The 25,403-nt window shown below is 38.8% G+C and overlaps 1 protein-coding gene across 8 annotated transcripts in view; it reads right to left on the reverse strand.

Annotated features, from left to right (window-relative positions):
* Window positions 1-1,049: 1,049 nt before the first annotated feature.
* Window positions 1,050-25,403, reverse strand: part of LTBP1 (latent transforming growth factor beta binding protein 1) — a 205,088-nt gene continuing 180,734 nt past the window's right edge. For 7 of the 8 annotated variants that reach the window (XM_049830887.1, XM_049830886.1, XM_049830883.1 and 4 more), the window contains 7 exons: window positions 24,673-24,759; window positions 21,475-21,603; window positions 20,006-20,146; window positions 17,535-17,705; window positions 7,063-7,185; window positions 3,339-3,488; window positions 1,050-2,077 (listed from right to left, as the gene is read on the reverse strand). In XM_049830887.1, coding sequence (XP_049686844.1) covers window positions 1,908-2,077; window positions 3,339-3,488; window positions 7,063-7,185; window positions 17,535-17,705; window positions 20,006-20,146; window positions 21,475-21,603; window positions 24,673-24,759 — 971 coding nt within the window. In that variant the 3' untranslated portion in view covers window positions 1,050-1,907. The remainder of the gene's footprint in view (window positions 2,078-3,338; window positions 3,489-7,062; window positions 7,186-17,534; window positions 17,706-20,005; window positions 20,147-21,474; window positions 21,604-24,672; window positions 24,760-25,403) is intronic. The other variant, XM_049830885.1, reaches the window with a different exon arrangement.

The raw sequence follows: 25,403 nt of genomic DNA on the forward strand, positions 1-25,403 counted from the left end.
AGAAGAGTCACTGGCCCTCCACTGTTCTCCTTAATTCTAGAAAAGTCAAGGGAGTTGGGCATTTTACAAAGTCTCTTCCTTAAAGATGCCTCCCTCCACAGTTTTATTCAGAAATTTTTCTTGCATTTTAACATATACTCAGATCTTAAAAGTACAATATCTTCTCTAGTGCTAGTGTCAAATTCCAGCATATAGAGGAACAGCCCTGGGAAGGACAGATGCTTCTGCACGTTAATAGCCACATGGGCTTTAATGAGATCTACTGAGTGCACATACTGAAAGGAATACAACTTAGAATATTTTTTGTTCAGTGGCTGACCTAAATATTGGAAAAGAAATTTGATTCAGAACCAAAACAAGTATTTCTTTTTTTGGTGAAATGGGAAATAAAAATCTAATTTTTGGACAACTGGACCCAATTTGGCTCACATTTTGAAGTCTTATGTTAACCTTTTCCTTTTAATGTAGGGCTAGTCTAAAAGACACAGCAAAAATCTTTCATTTGGAAAATATCAAAAGGACCTGTTTTGGGATTTCCAAAGCAACCTTTTTCACTCTGGAGAAGGTCAAAGTGAAACATCTGTCATTCTCCTAATCTCTTTCTGTCCTTCCACTGAAAAATAGAGCTGATGGGAAGGTACAGTTCATCAAGAAAAGGAAATTCTCCCCCTTCTCTTCAGTATTTTCTGAAAACCAGGCCATCATACTGAAGAGCCTTATTTGCAGATTTAGTGGGAAATATGCCTAAACCAGGAAAGAAGAAAAATTCCATGGGAATCATCTTCCAAGTCAAACAGTCTCATAGGTCTGTGTTTGAAATCCCTCTGGAAGCCTAACTTCAGGCATTAACTAATTCAGATTCTGGTCTTATTAAAACAGCATGGGAAGGGAAAACCAGCTAGACAACTCCCTGTAACTACTGTAATGTAAATTAATTCTAGTACTGTAAACACCCAAGGCATTGATTCTTGTAACAGAAACACCAAAAAAAGAACAAAAATGCCTACAATTAGTAAATAGCTTTTTTCTAAAAAAAAAAGGTGATTTTATTGAGTTTTAATATACAGCTTTAATATGTTAGGGTAATCATACAAGATCTCTCTTGTCTTCAATTTACACATTACAATACAGACATGAGCTAAAAATCTTTTGGTTTAATGTACAAAAGGAATCCAATGTTGTCCACTAGCAGCTTTGAACTTGGCAAGAAAGGTTCTAAAGACTTTAAGTGCCATAACAACCATACAGAATACAAAATGAATATAAGGACTTTTCGCCAAGGTATATAAACATTTGAAAACAAATGGTGCCTGCTCCACAGGGCAGACAACTAGCAAATTAAAAAAAAGTCACTGACCAATGTTCCAGAGAAGGAGGAGCATTACCCTGTGTAACAGTTCTTACAAAATTGCCTAAGAATATCTGTATCATAGAATTTGTACTGATCAGAAAAAAGGTCTGAAAAGAAACAGTAGGCAAGGAACTGAACAATCAAAAAATGACATAGTAATATAAAATATTTCCATCACTATTTAAATGCCAAATTAATCAAGCAATAGTAAAAAAAAAAAAAAAACAACAAAAAAAAACCCAAACCAAAAAAACCAAAGCTCTTCTGTTTAAAATAACAGCACTGTTTTTTATTATTTTCAAAGATTTTTTTTTTCCTTACGAACTCACTATATACTTGATTGTTTCTTTCATACAGAGTAATGTGTCCATTTGGTCTGCCACTTCAGTGAAGCTGATATACAATCAGCCCATCATGTCTCACCTTTGACACATTTTAATGCTTTTCTCCCCTTACGTTTGCTACTCTGGTACCTTCTCTTCTCAAGTTAAATACTTTTCTTCTTTTTTCTTTATACAGTGCAGAGTATACGGGCTTAGGGTATGGAGATTTTCCTCTACTCCAGTTCACTGTCTAGTTCTGAGTTCAGTGGTGTGCAGTAGTTTGGCTTGTCTGAAGGTACATACCCTGGGAGACACAAGCACTTGTACGAACCTTCTGTGTTAATGCATTTGGCATTCTTGCAGAGAGACATCCTGTTGTTCAGCTCATTGCACTCATTCACATCTGCAAAAAGGGGACATCAAAAGACATGTACTGAAGTCTGATGTGTAGGTAAAACTAATTTATTTTGAGCATTGTCAGGAGTAGAATATGCTGTATGAATACACTGAGAACTTTATTTTTAGTTCAAATCAGGTGGAATCAGGCTGGGACAAAAGCTGTAAGAGATGAGTTCTGAAATGGTTGAAATTATCACAGGAAATCAATAGTGTATTAAACAGCCTTAAACTGTTAGATTACCAAGTCCAAGTTCAGACTGTGCTGCAAAACAAAAATATAATAACGACTTACAGGTTTTTATCTGATGACTGAAAAGTGGCTTGTAAGAAAGAAGCTCCAAGTTCTCACTATAATATCTCTATTGTAAAAACCCAAATACTTTAGGAGCTGTTGGTGTTGTCAACTAAATAGTTGCAAACAGCAAACTACCTGCCCTCAATATTGTGCAGCATTGGCCTGAAATACACAGAAGCTCTATCTTTTTCTTGCTAAGGAGGCCAGCTTGTCATGAAGTCCTAAAGATTACAAGGCACACAGGCAGCTTATCACGATACAGCTGGGAGACCTCAGCTGAAGCTTACAAAGTGTAATGCTAAGCAAGGTTAGTACAGACCTTAAACTGAAATACACATGCACAGTCTCTACTAGGCTTCTACACTGAGGGGTGGTGTTTTGCTTCATCTTCTCACTGACACTTGCCATTCCCATGTTTTGTTGTTTTAACTGAAGACATAGTCATTATATGTCCTGGTTAGTAGTTGTGCAGATTTACTTGTTTGAGTGAGAGGAAAGTTGAGTTTGTTGACTGTTCAAATCAGTGAAAATCAGGGGCCAAACCCCACCAAGTGGTTATCTACATATTTAGGTGATTCAACTGCTCTAAAAATCTGATCCTAAAATTACTCTTCTCCTCTGGATCCAGTTCCATCCTCTTAGCTCACTAAAGCCTTTGAAAAACATTTGTTCTGCATATTAGTGTTAAATTACTGATAGAAGTTTAAGCTTCATTACACAAATGTGTGTCTGCTCATTTCTAGGCTCTTAACTGAACACAGCTGTAATGACCAAGATGAACTGAGGAACACTGACATAGTTATTTCTGTAACTATTTACTGGCCTTTACAGTAAAATAAAATGAAGCTGGCATCTGTAATACAATTCAGGTGATCATCTCTAACCTCTTTGTTCCAGCCCCTCCTTAGGTCAAGTAACTGAGTAAACTGACAGACTAACAGAAGAAGATGAAGTAATATGCTATCCTCACCAACACAAGTCATTTTGGCCATGTCCAGGTGATAACCGTCAAAGCAGTCACAGGTGTAGCCTTCCTGGACTCTTACACATCGGCCATTTTCACATCCATTCAGAATACCACATTCCTCTGCTTGTAACTCCTCAAAGCTGTTCAGAAAACCTGGTGGAGAAAGAATTGCAAACAAGTAAGTTACAGAGCTGTTGAATCAGTATACGCAAATGTATAGTGAGAGTCTGAAATTCTCGCAGAAGCATACTGGAATGTGACTTGACTTTGCAGAAAATAGGTCAGCTTTAACAGATCTGCACCATCTGGAGTTTTAAATGCACTAGAAAAGTGCTGTGATATGGTTCAAGATGAAAATGAATAACTTTGTGAACTCTTGAGTTTTTAATTTGTGTTAAAAATCTGTGATTTTTTTTGTAAAGAAAACTGCATAATTTGACAGTATATTTTTTTAATGGATAAATCAGTGTTTTCCAAATAGCACCTTTTATTTGCATTGCACCAGCCTTTATGGAAACAAAGGTAAGAAATGGTAGTGCAGTTTGGGGTAAAAGTTTCTTAAAACAGTATTCTAGAAAAAATAAGGTGTGTGTAGGGAGGAAGAGATGCATTCTAATTTATCTAGAAGAAAACATATTAAAAAAAAATCAATTTCAACTGCCTTAAGGAAAGTAAGAAGAAATCAGAGACTGCTTTCCTGTTGTGGTTTTGGTTAACAACCCTTTGGCTGGTACTTTAGCCTCTGGTGCCAGTACAAATACCTATAATCTACCAGTTGCTCCATGTCATAATTCTAGATGGTGAGTAGTCAAAGCTAAAGAGTTGTCTTTGTATTCAGTGGTTTGTACAGTGCCTTTTGTGCTCCCTGACTTAGGGCCTTTTTGACAGTTATGCTTTTATGTATAAGGAAGGATTTATACTTAAAAAAAATTATTTGACATTTTTACATGTTCAGAGATTCTCTCTAGGACCGAATTGCTCCTGTTAGTCCTGCACAAGTTTTTTCACTAGCTTTCTATTCATGCAGCAGTGATGTAACAGGACTGCAGATGGCAGCCCATCACATCAAAAGCACTTCTGAGGAAAAAGTTGACAATATTTGAGAGTTGTAGGTTTACTAGCATAATGAATATATAGCATAGAAATGGAGGGGAAATTGGAGCTGGAGTGGAATAGAGTAGGATACAGCTCCCCATCTGCCCCATAACATATAATTAATAAATATAGAGACTCCACAAACAAACCATTGGTTTATCTGAAACCTGTTTACTGATTTATATTGTTGCAACAGTTGTGATATGTAGATTTGCAAAGCTACCTAGGAATGTGAATTTCTCCCTTTCCTTGTGCTTGTTCTCATGTCTTTTTATATTTACTCCATCCTGTCTTGGTTCTTGAGGCCCTCTTTCCTCTTAACCTGCTTTGCCTTTCCTACTCTGTCCTTTCTGTATCATCCTCTATTTAACTTCTGTACTGTCATTTCCACTGCCCCTCTTTTTGACTATATATATTGTTTCTCTCCTGGATTTCCTCTAGCATGGTGGGATTCTTAGTAAGGATCATGCTGGTCAGTCATACACTGAATAAATTCTGGAGACACTGAACACATAATGTGACATAAGTACTTGCTGACATATGCCACATCTCAAGAAGATATATAATACATAGGATGTATACAAGTGTACATTAACTGGGAAACATTATAGTCTTTTCCACAAACCTAGTAAATCACGTCTCAGTGCAGTTGTACTGAGGATATTGAGCAAACTGTCATGATATATGGTAACAATGTAGTAAGAAACTTAACCAAGTTTCCTTATGTTCTCAAATCCTCTAATAAAGCTTGCAGAGGGCTCATGAGGGTCCTTTAAAATGAAGATCTTTTCTAATTTAGAAAACAGTGCTGGAAAGGGGAGAGGTGCCCCCCCAAACACATAGATATTTTTTAAATAAAGGCATCATTTATTTCACATACAGTATATATGTACATATATATGCGTGTACATAGACATATGTACACACATATATACGTGTTTTTTCTCCCCCTCTCTCTCTGATAAATACAGTATGTTGTAATTTTAACTAGCTGAAGCCAAAATATTTCTCACTCACAGCAAGTTCTACTTCACAAAATATTCTTCTTCAGAACAGCTGGATGAGACCTGGGTTGTAATTCTAATAGGCATATTTAGTTCTGTAGAAGTTGATTGCACACAGGTGACAAATACTACATTGAAGTACATGGCCCTGCTATGGGGTGGGAGGTATTGTTGTATTCCTCGTACAGACTGCAGCAGGATTATGACCTTGAAGTCTTTGATGCCCTAAACATGTGGCAACTCTATCTGTTAGGGAATATGCCTTTCATCAGGACAGTCATACAGCTGTGTGCTTTGGGTTTCTTATGCATTTGCTTGCCATTGTATTTGATCCAGTGATAGGATGGCAGTAAGAGACATGACCCTCTGTCCCTAAGACTGGACTCAGCTGTAGATTCAAAACTGTCCACTATTTTATCGTATTTATTCACCACTGCTTATAACTTGTTAAGTGCTTCTTTCCCACTCAGTACTTTATCAATCACATTGGTTACCCAGTCATTTTTCTGGGCTTTTCATTGTGTTTGGTAGTTAGCATCTGTGTGAAATTTCAATTAGATATCAAGTACTGTTTAATTAAAATCACCTGAATATAAGGAAATAAGACATTTCACAATTCTGTGTAGAGCTAGAAAGTCATTTAAATGCTAAATAGTAATGAACTCATTAATCTGATTTATGTAGTTCTGTATAAATGCATAAAGTGCAATATGTGCAAGAAATGCATACCACCCTTCTAATAGTGTGCTGTAATCCTCCTACCCCGTTTTGACCTATTACTGTTACTTTAAAGATAACTCCTTGTACAGGAGAAGCACTTTGGGAAGAAAGGTAGTGGCAACTTGTAGGCCATGTGTAAAAAGCACAGGAAGTTACCAGTTCCTTCTGATACATCCACTTTTGTTCTCTAAAACTGATTAAATATGCTAGACCTGTACAGGGTGGCTGATTTTGAGGAAGATACTGAGATCTGCAAGCATTTGTCTCCCACAAGTCTTAACAGCAAGCTGGGCCAGACCCATAAAGAACCCTGATAGTCCTGAAGTAAAACTGAGATGCTATATGCAATCCCTCGCACCCTGCTTGGCAGGCCGTTCCATCTAGCCCGAAGGCTATATGCATGCATACTCTGATCATACTGTGCTGTACATTTTCTCTGTTGAGCGAGAACGACTTGCATGCTCTCCATTTCCCCCATATAAATTCTGCTGGAAAATCATGGAAAGCTGGCGTGAAGGGATTTTTTTTTTTTTTTTCTTTTAAACTAAATGCACTCTGAGGAAATCTGTCCCATGCTCCAAAGGAAAATTAATTTGTGAGAAGAAAAATTGTCAATCCTTTTGACCTTTAGCTGTACATCTGTTGGTAAATACAAATTTAGTACACTTGACACAAACTATTTCACTATATTAAAAATTAATATTGTACTCTGAGCCCAACTGGACTCTTATACAACACTGGCTCGTGAACCAGAACACCTGACTGAAAGCTAGTGTCATAGGAATAACTAAAACAGAAATAGACCACATTACTCAGAAGCAAACAGAAGAATGAAGCCAGCTACAGGGGAATAATCCAAGTTACAACCCTCATTTCAAGTATTTTACATAACAGAGAAACTTGCTTACGGTCTTCAACAAAATATGGATTAGTTTCTGGAGTGTAGTGCTCGTCAAAGTCAACCAAAGCATCTTGTCCATATGGCCGTCGAGATCCTGGAACAGGAATGTTGCACAGCTGGGCATAATCCTCTGAGGGGGGGAAAGAAAATAGGATGTAAACCTAATCACACTTGTAACACAGGCTGCAGTATGTTAGTCCCAGAGAGCTGTGGTTCATATTAGCTGGAAATAAACATCTTCCTAGAAACACCATAAATCTGCAATTTCCACAAAGCATTCTCCTTCAAGAAGAATGTCATTAAACTGCTAATGAGCCAAATACAGACTATTAAGTCATAATAGGGATAACACCAGGGATAGATTTGAGTCAATAACTGTACAAAAAGTTATGGGTCAGGTTCTTCTGGCCTGCATGGGAAGCAAGAGTAGAGGGATGCTCTGTAACCCACTGCCAATGCACCCCTCTCCAGGGCTATCTATGGTTACACCCCTCATTCTGGTGGAACAAAGGCTATCCCAGACCATCACGGCTGGTAGCAGAAGCCACCCCAAAGGAAGCAAACTGGAACAAGTGGGGCCATGTTTCTGGCACTGTCAGCCAACCTGCAGAAGTCACAGAATCAAAAATCCTTCTAAAATAGCCCACACTCATCTGCAAACTGCATCTTCAAACCACAGGCTTAAGTATGAGGGCTGTTCAAAGCCTCTTTGGCTGTGAACCTCAAAGGGCAAGGGGAAATGCACAGGAGAAAAAGTTATACTCTGATTTTCGGCCTCTCTCCAACAGGCTCCAACTACACAAGTTGAAGCAGACCAAAGCAACTCTTCATTTTGGGTGTCAGAGTCCATGTCTAAAATGCTGATGCAGAGTTTGATTTTTTTTATTTGATTTATTGTGTCACCTCTGTTTCCATTACCATTTGCTAAATTATATACAAGATCATTTATTTGAAAATAGAAATGTTGTTAAAATATAGCAATCCAGGTGCTCCTTTACTGTTGCTACAGACTATTTAGCATCTGTTTCTGTGAAGATTGCCTGGTGTTCTGAGAATCGGGCACAGTAAGGACGGGAAAGAAAACCACCAAAAGAGAGAGAGGAAAAAAAGCCTTAAGAAAATACAAAATCCAAGAATTGCAGATGGTTACAGAGCCAGAAACCTCATGCTGTGTAGGACTGTCCCAGACAGCAAATAGTTGGATAAATCCAGACTGCCTCTAGACAGTGCAGAGCACAGCCCCACTTGCTTCCCAGCATTGTATTTTTATTTTCACAGGTAGTGTCTCCTCCACCTGGAATGGTTTTATTTTGTACTGAAAACAAAAAAGTGTTCAAAAGTCTGTTTGAATTCTGTGGTCAACAACTTGGCTCTTTGAGAGCTAAGACTGTACAGTACAGGCAAAGCTTTTCTGTGCACATCCAGAACTGTCATAGGTGCCAGTTCAAGTCTGCAGAATGAACTCCCCAGAGAACTTACAAGTCATTGTAAATCTCACCACCTTCTGCTTCAAGTGCAAGGTGATTTCCTCTGATGTGCATCCTCCAGAATATATTTATATACAGTAATTATATTCAAACAACCCTCTCCTCTCCCAGATTAAAAGTTCACTGCCCAAGAGAGACATCCCATGGCACATGAAACCAAGCCAGCATGAGAAAATAAACAGCATATAGCAAATGTTACTTACATCCCTTAATGCACAGCTTCCCAGTGAGATACTATGATAATGAGCATAGTTTTAAGAGCTATCATAGGACCAGAAACACCCTATTCTTCCTTCCCCCCATCTAACCCCAGATGACATCCACATATGGGGACAGCCAGGTTATCATCTCAGACTGACTCCTTCATTGTTTTGTGTTGAGCTACTCATTATGCCCAAGGGCTTTGATACGTACACAAAGAAAAGCTGTGCAGCAGTGTAAAAGCACTTTCTCACAGATGCACGCAAATTTCTTGGCAAAGGAAATCTATGCTCTACTGCAAAATACTAATTCATCTGGCCTGTGTGGAAGAAACCACCACGCAAAAACAGTCAGTGAACAGCAACAGGACAAGGCAAGCATGTCTGAGGGATCACTACTCCTTCCACATGAATGTGATCTGATGGAAAGGATTGGACGGAACCTGGACATTGGCTTCTCAGATTACTCAGTGCCAATTTTGCACTTAGCGATACTGGTAGTAGAAACAATGTTTTTCTTCTGAAGGAAGTAGTTGGAACATGTGAAAATCCATAGGTCTGAAGCTCTCTTTCATGTACATGAAAGTTGCTTAGTTTGAATATTGTGCAAGACTATTTGAGATTGCACGTTTGCCAACACAAAGTTGTTTATTATCTAAAGAAGAATAAAGAAATGTTGACAATAGAAACTGTTTCCTGCCACACTTGTCCTTCACAGTCAAGTTCTGATGTCTGCATTTTTAGGTCTCATTATAAGTAAATTAGTGGCTACAAAATGATAAAGAGCTGTTTTAGGGCATACTGTAAACTTGGTATTTGTTACAAGGAGTTGTAACTACATCGAGGTCTTCTACAAGACTATACATACAATGGTAATAACCTCTTAACATCTTGAAGTCTGTTATGCTTAACCATTTGTTAATACACTCTAATATTTTAATAATTTATACATTATTTGTATATAGCGCTTCAATACAAAAGCTGACAGAGCATTTTAATAGTCCTAAGTCACTTTAGAATGTATACACCTATCCTCCTTATATATAATTGTTTTGATACACACTGTGACAATTTGGAATTACCTGTAATACTCTCTTAATACCATATGTGTTATTTTGTTGTATGAGTAGTGTAGACTCTAACTCTTGTCTTTTGTAATGTGTTGATTCAGTTGCTAGGTGCTCAGGAGATAAACCCAAGGAGAGCAACAGCAACCCACCTAAGAAACCAACAGTAGAAATTCAGGACCAATAACAATGGCAAGTTTTCTATGCCACCTTGCTGAGCTTGTCTTTTTTTTCCAGGGAAGAAAAGGGTGGGCAGAGAGGAGAGTACAAAGACTGAAAGGTATTTGGGGGGCCACATTCTGGAAAGGTCATGAGAACCGGTGTTTTGAAATAAGGTAAACTAGAGACCTGGATGCCTGAGAAAAATGAACCCATTGGAGTCCCACTCTGGAGGATAGAACAAGTTACAGCAGGACAGATGTCTATGTGCAATTTGTGTTTTTTTGAACTTTTCCCCTTGCTATGCTATGTTCCTACAGTTCAAATTAAAACCAGTATATTTTGGGTCACTGTGCTGTATGCTGGTCACAGTTTTCCAGGGAAGAGAACTGAATGAACAAAGTGCTGTAAGATTTGTGGGTAAAAGCATGACTGGCGCAGAGAAGGTTGCAGCAAGTATACAAATGAGAGAACAGCATGATATTGCCCTAGGGAGATGACAGTAGGAGACTTAGACTGAGAAGGTGGTAAGGGGGCAGAGAGCAAGGGAAAATGTGTAACTACCCCTGAATGACAAAACATTTTAGTTGTCACAGAAGTTAAAGCCTACTTTCAAAATAACCTTTCATGTAAAGTAAAAATTAAAGATAATAATCATTTCATGTAATTCACCATCAATGATAAAACCTTTTTCTATATGGATTTATTTTCTCTGCTTACTTACTTCCTGGCTGTGATCAGCGACAATACAACTGCAGTTCAAGAGGAAAAAAAGATTTGTGTTTTTAATATAGTGTACATTGCTCCACGTGTTTCTAAGTTTTTCTCATCACTTGCAAATGAAGCATTGAGACAGCTTGTTGTATAACTTAGGGTAGCTATTGTAAAAGGAAGCTGATGTATGCTTCCAAAAATATAAAGGACATTTTTTAAGTCAGATGTGTGCATATAAAACAAGTGTGTTAGGGGATTACAGCTAGATGCACATGCGTACTGGCACAGACGTTAGCTGTAATTGGTGATGAAAGCTAGGCTGACAGAGACAACACAACATAAATTGGATGGACTGACTGGCTTTTAGATGCTTGTTAGCACAAGTGCAGCCATGCAAATGTGCATCTAATTTGCATGTACAGTTGCTGTACCTGCGCAAGCCTGTGTGGACCTTATTTTTATCTAGAGGCCTAAAAATCCCAAATTCTCTAGTCAGAAAAATTATTCCATATTTCATGTATTTAAAGCAAAACATTATATAAAAGCGCTTTTCCTGACATAACCATGAAACAACTGCACCACAGCCAATCCTAGCTCCTGCCCATAAAACAAGCTTTATTTCTGTTCCAGCTCCTCAGAATTGTCACCATCTCACACACAAAAAAGGAGCCAAAGCTATCAACACGAAGGCAGTTCCTTCAAATTATTTAAGAGTGCAACAGTTTCACCATGGAAGAAATCCCTTGAGAGGAGGACAAAGCCAAGAAAGCATTTATTACATGTAATATATGTCTCTTCCCAACCAGAGGTTCTAGACATCAGTCTGAGTTGGTTAAGTTTATGTACTCTCAGGAGATTGCATCATCTGTGAACCAAAGCTGAAGATATTTCTGCTCTGCATTTAGATTGTGCTATTTGACGATTTAGATGATTTCATTGACATCTTCCATGAACGAATGCTGAGGTTTGTGGTGGACATCATTCACGTATATTCTACAACTCTTGGTGCTAAAGAAAAAGGGTACCAGTCTTAAAGGATTTTTTTCAGGAGTTAAGAAGGATATTCATATCCTCACATGAGGATACTCTAAATTAAGTCACTGAGGAGGTCAGGTTGTTTCTGCCACAACTTCACAAATGGCTTTCTGACTCCTTGCTGACCTCCATGTACACTTTGAATGTGAGGTTCCATGAGGAAAACCCTTCCAAGGCTATTCTGCATGTCTCTTCTAAACTCCAGAAAAAGCACTGAAAATCTTCATCAACAGAAATGAAAGCAGCCAAAAATCTGCACAACTGAGCGTAAGACTTTGAATATTCAAGGCCCATCACTCTAATATTTTCAGCCCAAAAGATAATCCATTTGTCCAGAGTCCTTACCAGAAAGGAAGGAGGCACAATGCCATCCTAAATGGAAAGATGAACAATGGTCTCTTCATAAATTAATCCAGTGCCTCCCTACTGATCTTTACCATCTCAAAAGAGGACAGATGGAAACTCATCCTTTACACACATAGGTTTTCCCTGTACTTCCAGATCTACATGAGTGACATTAGCCAGAACTTGAAGGGAACACCATGTTCTCATAATATGGAAGCTTAGCCCAGAACTAACTCATAAGGTTTACAAAGGATACACAGAGTTCCTTACAACAAAAATGCAATCCAAACAATCTGTTTTGCCAGAGGGGTAGAATTCAACAACCACATGTAGGCATCTCCAAGGGGCTGCCCCTGAATTAATCATTACAGTGTGCCTTTTTAGTCCATGGAAAGACATAATCACTTCTAGGACACCATCTCATCCTAAAGTAGATGTCTAGAACAGGGCAGAGGAATCTAATGCTCAGGGTGCCTATTTCTCTTTCCTCACAGAACAGGAAACTGGTAGGACCAGCACAGATGTGGGTTTCTGTATAAAAAAAAACATGTGAAATTGGCCAAGAAAAATCCCACATTATACAGGACCCCAGATGATTCACGTTACCCACTACCCTCAGTGTTGTCCTAGTCTGGGCTTTGCAAATGCTGAGGTGGAGATAAAGAGAAACTTCAAGTACAACATAAGTCTTCAGCAGTTCTTTATGTGACTCATAGTCCCACAGAGCATCTGTAACATCTACTGACTGGAGTTCTACCATTGACCTTTCTGCAGATCTTCTAACCATAGAGTGGTTCCATAAAAACCCACAAACTACAAGAACTTAAAACTTACAGTAAAAGAGGAAAAGGTATGTATAAGGTTACACACATAAGCAGGCCAATAAACTGAGTGCTGGTGTCCTTTACAGTTGCCTAAGAATGTGTTCATGGCATTATCTTAGTAGTCAGACCACCAGCAAGTTCTTAGTTATAGATGTAGTGATATACCCCCCCTCAATAAATAGTTATTAAGACATCTGTTAAAACTGCAGAGTCCCAATCCTACCTTATGCCCTTTTTCTATATTAAAACTTCTCCAGGCAGCCAGCTATAGAAGGAGAAAGCACCCACCTTAACAGACCAGCATATCTTTAGTTCAGGGGCACATATTTCCACCTTCCTAGCATCCTAAGGTGTTACTGAAGCAAAGGTGGTACTGCACTGCAGTAACAGACTCCAAGAAGATCATGTTACAAATACAAAAATAGGCAGTCTCCCTAAATTAAACACTAACCCCTGCACACCACCTTACTCAACATTTTCTAGCTGTTACTTCTATCTCCTCCCTTCCAATTTCCTGTACCCTGTAACAAGACACCTTGTCTAAAATGCACTGCAGTCCCATAAGAGTCTCACAGGAGCTTCTGGAGGCACAGCAGGTTTGTAATTCAGATGCTACATGTTCAAGTTAACATGAGGTGTATATGGCCTTATTTTAGATTTCAGTTTTTTTCAGTCTTGGCCAGTTGCTCCATTTTCTGGTGTGGATGCTTTGACCCATCTGCTAAACCCATCGGTGCCTGTCCTGATAACAGTTACTAGAGCATGGACTCTGGATGGAGACAGTTGGGTCTTAGGGCACTAACACTAAATTGACCAAGGAATCAGAACTTCTGAAGGCAGGGCATCCAACAGAGTTTTTTGGGTGTGGGTGCAATGAAGAAAGGATGTTTTGCTTTTGTTATCTAAACCAGAAGTATCAAATTTTCTAATTTTCCTCAGTTGGTCAATTATTACAGATTGCAAATGACAAACCTCAAATAACACAAACGTTTCTTAAAGATAGTTACTAAAAGTTCTTTGGGCAAGTACAGCCTAACCCCACAATGAGCCCAGACAGAATACATTTAAGTATGTAGTTAACATTTTGGTATTGGATGCAATCTGTGAAAGCCTTTATCTGTAATATGATGATATCGTAAGATCGTAATGTTAGAACCAATGTAATTGAATACAATCTGTCTTTGCTTCCTTTGTTTAATGACAAGAAGGCCTGCCCCACAAAACTGTTTGTACAAGTAGGATGTACTCAATCACATCACTACAGTTCAGGTTTGCACTATTTTGATGAGGACTTTGAACTAGTATTTTGAGTTTGTTCCTTGATGTCATCAAAATACCGATCAATCTTACTGTTGTTAAGATGTTGCTGTTCAGTTGCAATACTTCAGCAGGTGTTACTTATTTTTGTCTCAGGCTCTGAATGTTTAGTGTCATTTTCAATGGGGTTTGTTTGATCAAGCACCCATTAGTAGTTTTTAGAAATCTTAGCAACTATGTCAATTCTGTTTTCATGCTGATGAAAGGCTGGATTTCTTTTTCATTTCTGTGGATCAATTCTTATAGAAGTTTTCTATCTTCCTGCTGATTTTATGCTGGATGCTACTTAAACAGGACATTTAAATCTTGTTATGAAAAATGGAAGTGCTTTCGAGACAGGCTGGGACACAAAAGTTAGAGGTTATTTTTATTAAAGCATGAATTTGTTTTGGAAGGGACTTGCAAATGTATCACTTACAGTGGTAGGGCTGTATTTCCTTCTTTCTAAGTGCAACATCTAGATCCTCAAATACAAGGGGAGTATAAACAAGGTAAAAGGAAACCACAGATCAGTGAATGATTCATTCTATGATCCAACCCATTTCATGGTGAAAGTCTTCCAGTGATAATGCTTTTCACATCCCCAGCTCTTCTTTAACACGTGTTACAAATCTTCAGAATGCCCCTAACTTGGGAAATAAGCAAACACCTTCAGTAGTAAAACTGGCCAACATAATACACAAGTATTTAAAAATGGAGAAATTCCAGGTTCCCCAGCCAGGATTTGAACCTGTGACCTGTTGGCCCAGAAGTGTGAAAGCACTGTCTTGAGCCAATGATATCACTTTAAGTGCTACAGACTGAAGACTTGTCAAATGAATCATTTATTCAGTTCAGTCAGCTTTAAATTTTTCTTGGTAAATGTTCCTGAAAACAGAGAAAGGCTTCCAGGTTTCTGTGTGGGTGTGTGCAATGTGTGTAAGGACACATGAGCATATACCACCTCCACTAAGAACTGTAAGCTTGCATGCTTGTCTGACATAATAAAGATTCAATATGCTTTTATTTTTTTTAACTATCTATGTTCCAATCTGTAAGGATGATCTGGAATATTTGGCATCAAAGTATGTCTCACAGTTTCAGTTAAAGTAGATACTTTCCAATGCATATTAAACTTCACAGAAAAATTATCTTATGTCTGGAGGGAGAAAGATTTTTATGATCCAGCATAATGCTCTTCAGCTATGACTGAGGGTCATCCAAGTGACTTTTAGCATGTTATCCATCAGGAACCTTCATGTCATTTTTTAAAATTAATTTCTCTAGTTTCTTCATAGAGCTGGTTGGGATCTGCATCCCACTGTTGTCACAGGATTGCTGCTCCATAATCCTGTGGTCCTAACGATCAAAATCCATCTAATTTCAAGCCTAAATATGTTCAGACTGAACTTGTTCTAATTTTTTCTTCACATCAGTACTGTTGTCTAAAAGCTCGTGGGAATCCTCCATGATTGTGCTGTAGCGAAGTCTTACCATTTGCAGCCATTGTTCTGCATCTAGGTTTGGCTTTTTTCATCTTCCCTTGTAAGGCAGGTTCTCATTGCCTAACTATCTTGGTAGTCCTCTGTTCCTTTTCAGATTTGTCCTGCTTTAAACATAACTAGCTAGAAATCTCCAGAAGCAAGTCTCATACCTACCTGAACTGTCTCTACCAGCAACAGCTTTCCTTCCTTCTCTCAGGATTGCATGCTTGCATGACACAGATGGGTCACTGTCACCATATGATGAACTTTGTACAAAGAAAAACTCCTTTATTCTGCTCTATCTTTCCACCTGAGGAGCTCCAGGTCATAGCAACAATTCTTCCTATTAGCTATTGCCCTGTATTTTTTTTACCACTACATTTCATTCCATTGCAATTGTTATTCTAGCAGGTGTGGTAATTCAATACCTAGGAATATCCTCCTCTAAGATTTTTTCTGACAAAGACATTTCAGGCATTTCCATATCTTATAAATCAAGTTGCTGTCATGCCCTGTTTTTCTTCTTCAGTCTCCCTCTGGGGTAAGCATCAGCCAGCTGTTACTTACTCCAGCCCACATCATCAAAATCAAGCTCTTTTTTCAGTTGCTGCACTTCCAAAGCAAACTCAAACAAGTAAAGATATATAAGAACAGGTTCAGGGACCTTGCAAGTAAATTATAAAAACATAAAACCCAAGCAGACACAAACAACCACATTAATGCTTCACTGAGCTTCTCTGTGTAGTTTTAACTCCAGGGTTCTTGCTACAAGTAAAACATGCACTGCTTTACCCACAACTTTATGGTTAGGGTAACACAGGCCCAAGTAAAAATCCAGGTATGATCAGAATAAAATGCTTTACTAATGCAGCATGGTATTCCTACGGGGAAAACCATATTACTGAAAGACACATTTGTAGTAAGAAAGCTACATCCAAAATAGGCCTTGGAATAGTTTATATGGGGGAAGAAGTTAGTATGGTACCAGACTGTATACCAGGGCTGACATATCTCAGGCACAGCATGACATATACCTATGCTGCTTCCACTGGTCTCTTCTCCAGTCCCCAGTCCCCAGAAATAAGTCTGTGTGTCAATGACAACATTTCTCTCTATATCCATTTAGCTTTTGTAGTCACCACAAGAAGAAGCTTCTACCTGAAATATTTTGGAAGAAGATTTTAAAAATACTACTGTCAGTCAGCTTTCTTTAACATTGTTATATTCCCTGGAAATTGTTCAGTCCTTATTGGTACTCTAATTCCCTTATTTATCTTAAATTGCTCATCTGTACATTTCATAACATCTGAGCATATAGCCATATAATAACAACTCATTCTTTGGTAGGTTTAGTTATTCTAAACCACAACTTACCAAATACTTACCAAGCAAACACATCTAATTGCACCCAGCCTGGCAGAATATCACACTGAAAAATGCATCTGAATGTATAATACCAGCAACAAAGATCCAAAACAATTATGTAATCTGTTGAGTATCATGTATGTGTGCACATGAACTGCATCTCTATTTTCAGAGTTGATTTTTAATTTCTCAGTCATGTTAAGGAATTCTACTACCCTTAAAATGCCCTCCTGTTTCCACCAAGGTACTAAATTGCTAATCACTGATAGTTCCACCTGAAGGAAACGGGTCTTGTTAAGTGCCAAAAAATAAAAGCAGCTATATTTTCAAAATCTAGACTGTAATGATTTCCCCTTAATTAATGAGAAAAATTTCCATTAGTTCTGGAAGGGTTAGGTTTTTTTGTTCTTTCTTATGTTATTAGCCCAAATATAAATGCAAGGGATTAAACTGATTAAGTATTTCAGATTTCATTCCAAGAATCAACAGGTACATTTCCTTACCTGACTCTTTCATAGGACACAGTGCGCACTGCATGCCCCAGGCTTCACCGTATAGGCAACAGCACTCAGTATATGTAGTCTGTTTTCCAACCAGAGGTCGACTACAAACAAAATCATCACTTAAATGCTGCCAGCAAAGATCCTGGTAGACCTCAGTTTCTTCAGTTTGTTCTGATGGAGAAGACAGTATTAGGTCATCACAGCACTGTTACTTAAAAAAGATACTAGCATAATGCAGAATATTCTAAACTTAGATTAGAAAAATAACCTAGCTTTACAGACTTTGCTAAATACAAATTTAAGCTTAGAAGTCATGACCATTTTAAAGTGCCTGAGGTGGCTCATCTCTTGAGTGTTCAGCTTTGCAAAAATCTTAAAAGGTTCTGATTTGACACTATTAGGCCAATTTAAAAGCACATTGGGTTGGGCACCCAAGAAATAAAACTTCCTGGATCAGTAGTCATTGCTGAACACTTAACACCGACTCAGCTCTGCTCTCATGGAAGTTAACAGAGCTTGACAAAAAGCAGCGTTAGGACAGAGGTGAATATTTGGGGAACTCCATCCACAGAATGAATCTTTAAAAGTTGTTATTTTGCTTTTTTTATATTGCCGTCAATGGCATCTGAAAGAACTTTTACAGCTAGGGCAGAGCTGAACAAAAATCTTACATGGCTCAACAGGAGACTGGACAAATACTTGGAAGAGAGTCCCATTAACTGAACAGCCAAACTACATCAGGCTCAGGAAATCCCCTGAGCTGAAAATAGCTGGGGGCTGGGAGAGTGCTGGGGAGTGTAAGGAGAAGTATTGTTTATCTGCTCTTCTGGTCCCTAATCATCTACTTACAGCTATTGTTAGAGACAGAATACTGCTGTGAACTACTGTCACATTTTTATGAACATTGACAAAACATGCAGTTTTGTCAAAGCTGGAATATTTCAGTTCTGACAAAGATCTCAATAGGAACAATTCCTAGTCCTAGCAATCTCTGATCACTGCTGATCAGAGGGAGAGGAACTGTAAACTTAATCTTCCACTTGGAATGTAAAAACCTCAGCACAATTGTTTTGTAAAGACATCTGCAAGGTTTTGATTTTGTTCCAACATAGAGTGAAAAATAAGTGTTGTCACAAACCAAGGTCCTGTTTTGTCTGTGCATATCTATTTACTGCATTTCTACATGATGCACTGGTGCATGGGTGAGTATAAAATTGAAACCTAGCTCAAGAGTAAAATAATGAGTTCTGAAAGTGCAAAGGTGATTGGCATTTAGATACCTATACTACTAAGAACTTGCCAGAACACACAATGAAGAGCAGCAGTGGGTCTCGGCAACCAACTCCAAATTCTACTGGCAGCAAAGGAACCAGCCTGCCCCCTCCTCCTCTGTGTTAGGGAGGACACTGCTAGTAGTGATACAAGGCTTGAGGTCTTTGTGCTGGGTGAGAAGGTCATTGCTGTGTTAGCCTCAATGTCGCATGATGGAAGACCCTTTGGGCCCTTGCATTATCTTCACATCCTAGATGAAACCAAAGGACAATCCTGCTCTTGGTTTGTTTAACTGAAGATTGAACAATAGAAATGCTGTGGTCCTTTCACAGTTTCATGCAAGAGGATGACCACATTACTCCTCAAAAGTATCAGCCTTATGATTTGGACTGACCACAGCAGGCGTTCAGTCTGTATTCCCATTTGCTTTCACAGAAGCATCTTAGGAAAATGCATTACAAGTTGCAGGGACTAGAGATCTGAATTTATGGCTCTACAGTGCCAATATTAATCAATCCCATTGTAACATTTCTTCCAAAGATATGTGTGGCATAGACAAAGCTGTGCAGACTGCATAATGCTCTCGATTTCTGCAACATTTCTAAGAATCTCATAACTTTTTCTGAAATCAGTCTACTGAAACTAAAAGAACATGCAAAACCCTTACTTTAACAGTGATGCTGCATCCCACAGCTCGAAAATGTGTGATTGGTGTACCCTCAATATTAATCAATTGAAAGCACAGATACAATTTCAGCTATTTCCTCCTATATCCTGTTATTCCTGTTTTCATTCCTTGCTTTGTTAGAAGCAGTCACTCACTCCAAACTGAATCTCCAGCGTTAGCCCACAGCCAAATCCCAGCCTTAGTGAGACAGCAAGCAGGCTGTGCCTCATTACCTACAAGGCTGGACAAGGCAGATGCAGAGCTGGTGAACTGGGGGGCTGAAGACTCCCCAGCCCAAGCCTAATCTCATTAATACTTCCAGCAATTTCCTGTCTGCATTGGCAAATTGGAACCCTACATCACGATGCCTTCTGGATCAACAAATGATGGTCCAAGCACTACCTTCCCAAATCCTCCAAAAGAGCAGGGTCATCGAACCATGACCCAGTCTAAGTTTACTGGGGTCTGTAGCCATGTCAGCACCACCTCATAGAGGTGTACTCACTTCAGTAATATGTATAATGGATCATACCACTTGAATCTGCTGGTCTGATGCATCGCTTTTCTGTTGCGTCCAGAACCATTGGGTGTGTACAGAAACAGTTGTACGATCCTTCTGTGTTAATGCACTGGCCATCAATACAGCTGTTTGGGTCCTGACATTCATCCGTGTCTTTAAAATGGAAGGAAATGTATCAGGAAGAGACAGCACAAAGTAGTTGAATTGTGTTAATCCATGTTTATATTTTCCTATATTAGGAGCAGATTTCCCTGCATGCCTTCTGTTAATTAACACAAATACCAACTGCTGGCAGCAAAATCCTGCCTGTGCCCATGCAGAAGGACAGACAGATCAGCAGGATGCTGACCGCTAATCCTCAAGTACTAGGGAGCATCTGGATGAGGAGGCTTGCTTGGGGGGGGCGGGATTGGAGTGCCAGGCATACCCTGCACCCAGCACAGCTGCAGGTGCTTCCCATGTTCCTATCTCTTTAGGACAGTACCAGCAGGCATTAGAGGTGGGCATACTCTGAGATTTTTCATGAGCTGGACAGGAGAAGGGATCGCTTTATCTAGCCCCAGGAGTTCTATTCCTTACTTTGTCTTGCAGAGGAAAAGCAGAAATTTAGCTCAAAGGGAAGAGCAGGCCATTTTACTTCAAATAAATTACATTAAATCAGCAAAACCCCTACCCTTTGTAAAGAACAATCATAGAATCCCAAGGTGAAAGGCTCTCTTATTGTGGCTGCAGAAATTACTTCCTTTCATTATGCTATTCTGCCCATTATACATGGTTTTCTGCTTACAAACCAAAAGCCAGGGTCATGGTTATGAGTAATTTTCAGCTGAATACCAGAACCAAAGGAGTACAAGGTTGTGCAGACTATCATGGGCTTATCAATGACCCAAACTGTAATTTCACATTGCATATTAACTCCTTGTGGAAAATATCTGTCCTTGAAAAAAAATAAATCTGCGTTAACTTGATTTATTATAGTAAACCCAGCACACTTACCAAATGAAAGGTGAGCTTCAACATACAGGCTTTCACTGCTTACCCCATGTACAAAGTACAGAAGGCTAAGTTGTACCTTGGCAGAATGAAGCAGCAGTGTGCATCTAGGGAGGGAGCCACCTCCAATCACTTTGTGTGGCCTGCATAAAGACTGGTACCAGCTCTAGACTATGCACTCAAAGGAGCACAAGGGACTGTTTTGGAGATGCAAACTCCTGGGAGCAATTTGCTGAAAAAGGAAGCAAATAAAGCAAACCCTGCTCTACATGCCATCGCCATGTCAGCCAGAATTGCTGCCCAGCCAAGCAGAAGGGAAGGGAACTGACCCAATGCCTCTTAAAAAGCTGCTACAGGAGTTCAGAGGCCCAGTGTTCCTCCCTTTGCTGACAATACCGCAGTTCTGATGGGAATCCTGCCATATAAGTCTGCTTGTTTTGCCCATCTGCATACCATTATAATGACAAGACCACTTTAAATAAACTTACCAAAGCACTGGAGCTTAACAGGGTCATAGTATGTGCCTTGTTTGCAGTAGCACTCGTAACCTGGCTGTGTATTCAAACAGAAGCCATTTTTACAGATTTCTTGTCCAAAGAGTTGGCATTCATCAGCATCTGGGAAGAAAACATTAACGGTTGTGTTACCATAATTATTATGAGGCCACGCAGGGGAGGAAGATGGAATAAAGCCTATACACTTCTTTGTTCAAGCAAACTTCACTTTAAACAGAGGGCCCCAGGAGCACAGATATCCACAGGAAAAAAAACTGGTGCGGAAGAGGCTACAGTGTGCTCGTAGCCAGAATGGGAAGGGGAATACTGGTGGACCATGACTTTCCCTTTCCCTTGTCGGAATAAGTCCTGTGGCACACAGAGACTGGAAGAATCTGCAGCTCCCCTTTCTTTCCTTTGGTATCACATTGCTCTCAGCTCCAAGCAAAACAGATGAAGAATATGGCCTGTATTTTCCAGTATAATTTACTTTATCCAAGGGATTCCCACCATGGATCTAATTTCATCACACCATCTAATTACAAAACTAACTAAGCAGTTATGCTTATGGGTGGACTTTGTGATTGCTTTGCTCTCTCCATACAGTTTGGTGACTCTGCTGTGCATGGTAGGGAATCTTCATATCTGCACTGCTTGTGACTTTTTTTCAAAGCTATATACACAGTTTCTGTGGAGACTTCCTACTACGCAGGAACAATTGTGTCTGTTGCTAAATATAAGCCTGAAACTACTATAGACCTAGTGACAGCTGACAAAGAGAATCTACCACACTTTCAAATGAGGCTAAATGTTTTCAGAGGTTTAATGGAAAGTATATGCTAACTCATATATAGCTTTTCACAGTTGTACATATTTTTTCCTAGTCTTGTATTTATATATTTGTTTCTGTTGGAATTCCCTTCACTTCTTTTTTCCAACCTACTTTTCGTTTGCTAGACCTACCTAGAATAGTCTGTTAAAGCTAGGCTGGTATTAAAAATGACAATAAAAAGCACAATGTAAAGTAGGTGATTCTCTCAATACCAATTGTCTTAATCCACTGTCTTCTATAGATTTACTCCCCATTTACTCTAGGGCAACACAGATTTTAGCCAAAAGCTGTCATTTCCAGCTGTACAGAAGTTTTAAAGGTGAATTATTCAAAAGCTTACTTTATCCAGAAGAACTGAAAGTGCTATAAAGCTATTTTTACAGCCACTTTTCCAGCCACTAAGTGGCTTCAAACATTAAATATTTTAAGTTTGACTGTTTAGCAGCAAGAACAATGCAAAGATTAGTAAGAAGTGTCATGTACACCTCTGTCTTTTTCCTATGGAATGTGGATTTGCAACTGGGGAAAAATGGGAAAGCCTGGGAGGAGAGTCAAAGAAGGCTAGCTGAGTATATTCACTTCTGACAGATAATTCCAATTGAGAAAATGGGAGCTGCTCCTACAAGCAGAAGCTTGTGGACAAAAGCAACAGGAACATATGAGTTAATGTAACAGTTACTAAAAGTACTTATTTATTGTTTGTCCTGTGTGCCATTCCTAAGGTTATTACAAAATACACTTACTGAAAACAGAAAAAGTCCTATTATGGCAAAGATTTGTGGAAGATATTTCCAGATTAACTATTTCCACACTTCAATATTTATGGCAGCTAGAGATACTATCAACCCTGAGTTAGCACAACAGAAACAATGCAGATTTTCTCTGAGACACATTTGGACATACTGTACACACTGCATATCCCGAATCTACATTGCAAAGATAAACAACACATTCAAACAGTCCCTGAACAAAAATACTCTCAGGACATATTAGGTCCTTTAAGATAAGCTCTGTGACAGTACTGACTTGTCTTGATGTAAATTGTCAGTCTGTCCAGCACTGGGCCCTGCTACCATCGGTCTGAGATCTGGATTCATCCCATGGCACTTTGTTCTTTACTCCAAGTTGGTGGACAAAGCAACACCTCCAGAGAGTGGAGGTCTTACACCCACATTAGTTTGAACAAATCTGGGTATTAGTGCCTTATAACCTTTAGTATCTTTTCCATGTCCCATGCACTTTACACATGCAAAGAAACACCTGCTGAGGGTAACACAAAAAAATATTAGTAGAACAGAGAACTGAACTCAACCATGGTCTACTCACTAACCCGACAGGAAAACCGACCTAGTAGTATCCTACTCAGTGAGGAAGGATAGTTGGAGAAAGGTACACATAAAAATCATTGGGAAAAAACCCCAAAATCTTTCAAGTCCCACCAATTTTTGTCATCTGTCAGAATCAGGTCTGACAGATTAGTGATTTAGCTAGAAGCAACTCTGACAAATGCTTATCTATCAACCATGTGATGATACTATGCCTCTATTAAGGTCTTTAAAAAAAAGTAAATTTTACTGCATTTTTATGTGATACAAACACACAGTACTTTCTACCTTTAGTTCTTGATTTATAAAATGGCAATTCCAATAGGAACAAATATATAAAATGCATGCTTTTCTAAATAAAGATCCTGTAGCTGCTATGTAACCCAAAGATAATATGTTGACTTCATTTTAGCTAACAAAAATACAGTCTGTTTATGCCAAGGCAAATGAATCTCACAAATTATTAATATTGATGGCTACTTCTTAAACTTGAAAAGGAATTTTGCTGATGTCACTCTTCCTTTAGTGATGCCAACTCCCTCCTGCCCACACCCACGAACTCCTTCTATCACTCATAATTCTGTACAGTCTTTTGTTCAATAATTATTCCATGAAGTTCTGTAATGAAAATATCATTGCTGAATTCTCTTCAGTTTTTATACTCATTCTCACTTGTAGGGTCTAATGTTTAACAGAACTTTTCTTCTCTCTCCCAACACCCCATACATTTATTTACAAATCTAAGGTGGCTTTGTATTTCATATGTAAATGAGTATTTGAGGTTTGTGGTCTCAGCACCTACTGTCATAGTATATAGCACTTAGTATAAATTAAAACAGAATATTACAGAGACTGTATAATTGACATTCTTAACAATCTGTCAAATGATGATTTTCAGTAATGTTTCATATCACAAGCTGGTTTTGTCACCTAATAAAATTTGAATTAGTATGTTTACATTGCTGGCTCACATTTCTAGTCAATCAACTACCACAACTTCTGAAATAATTAAACTTAATACAAGTCAGTACTGACCTTTGTAATTCTGAGCAAGAAGCCCATAAGATGATTCTCCAGAGGGAATGAAACCTTTTCCTTCAGGACACAAATCAGTAAATTCAGCTAGGAGAGAGAGAAAACAAAAAATTTTTGCTGTTAAGAAAAAGTTACTCACATACGTATGTTACATATTTGTTTCAGGGTATTTTGAGAAATCTGAGGTGACATTTTGCCTTATTCACATCTATCAGGCAATCATGCACACCTTTAGCTGAATGGGGCATGCTAACACTACAGCCTGACTTTTCCCTGCTCTCAGTTTGCAGACCTAGCTTTGCAAAACCTAGCTAGTGTACCCACAGCGTCACAGGGCTCCATGCAAACTAATTTCTCTTGCTCCTTGGCAGGAGAATGTACTCGTTACTGGGTTTCATGGTGCAGTTATAACAATACCAGTAGCCAAATTATCTTAATTAAAGCTAACATGGGCCTCTCTGAGCTATACTGCAAGCTGCAATCTAGTCATACCCCAACTGAGATACAACCCCCTGTCCACATTCTTCAGACCTTATACAGGAAAAACACTAATTGACTGCAACAGGAGAACATGGTGTGGATTACAGAGGGAAATTATTTGAAGTGTCTTGGAGACTATACAGAATCAAATAAACCCATCCAAGCAGAGATGCTCTTTTTGTAGCACATTTCATTTCAGTTTCACTGATTCTAAAGTATAGTTAACACAGGAATTAAAGATGGTGATACAT

The sequence above is a fragment of the Accipiter gentilis genome, chromosome 28 (genome assembly GCF_929443795.1).
Source record: "Accipiter gentilis chromosome 28, bAccGen1.1, whole genome shotgun sequence".
NCBI lineage: Eukaryota > Metazoa > Chordata > Aves > Accipitriformes > Accipitridae > Astur > Astur gentilis.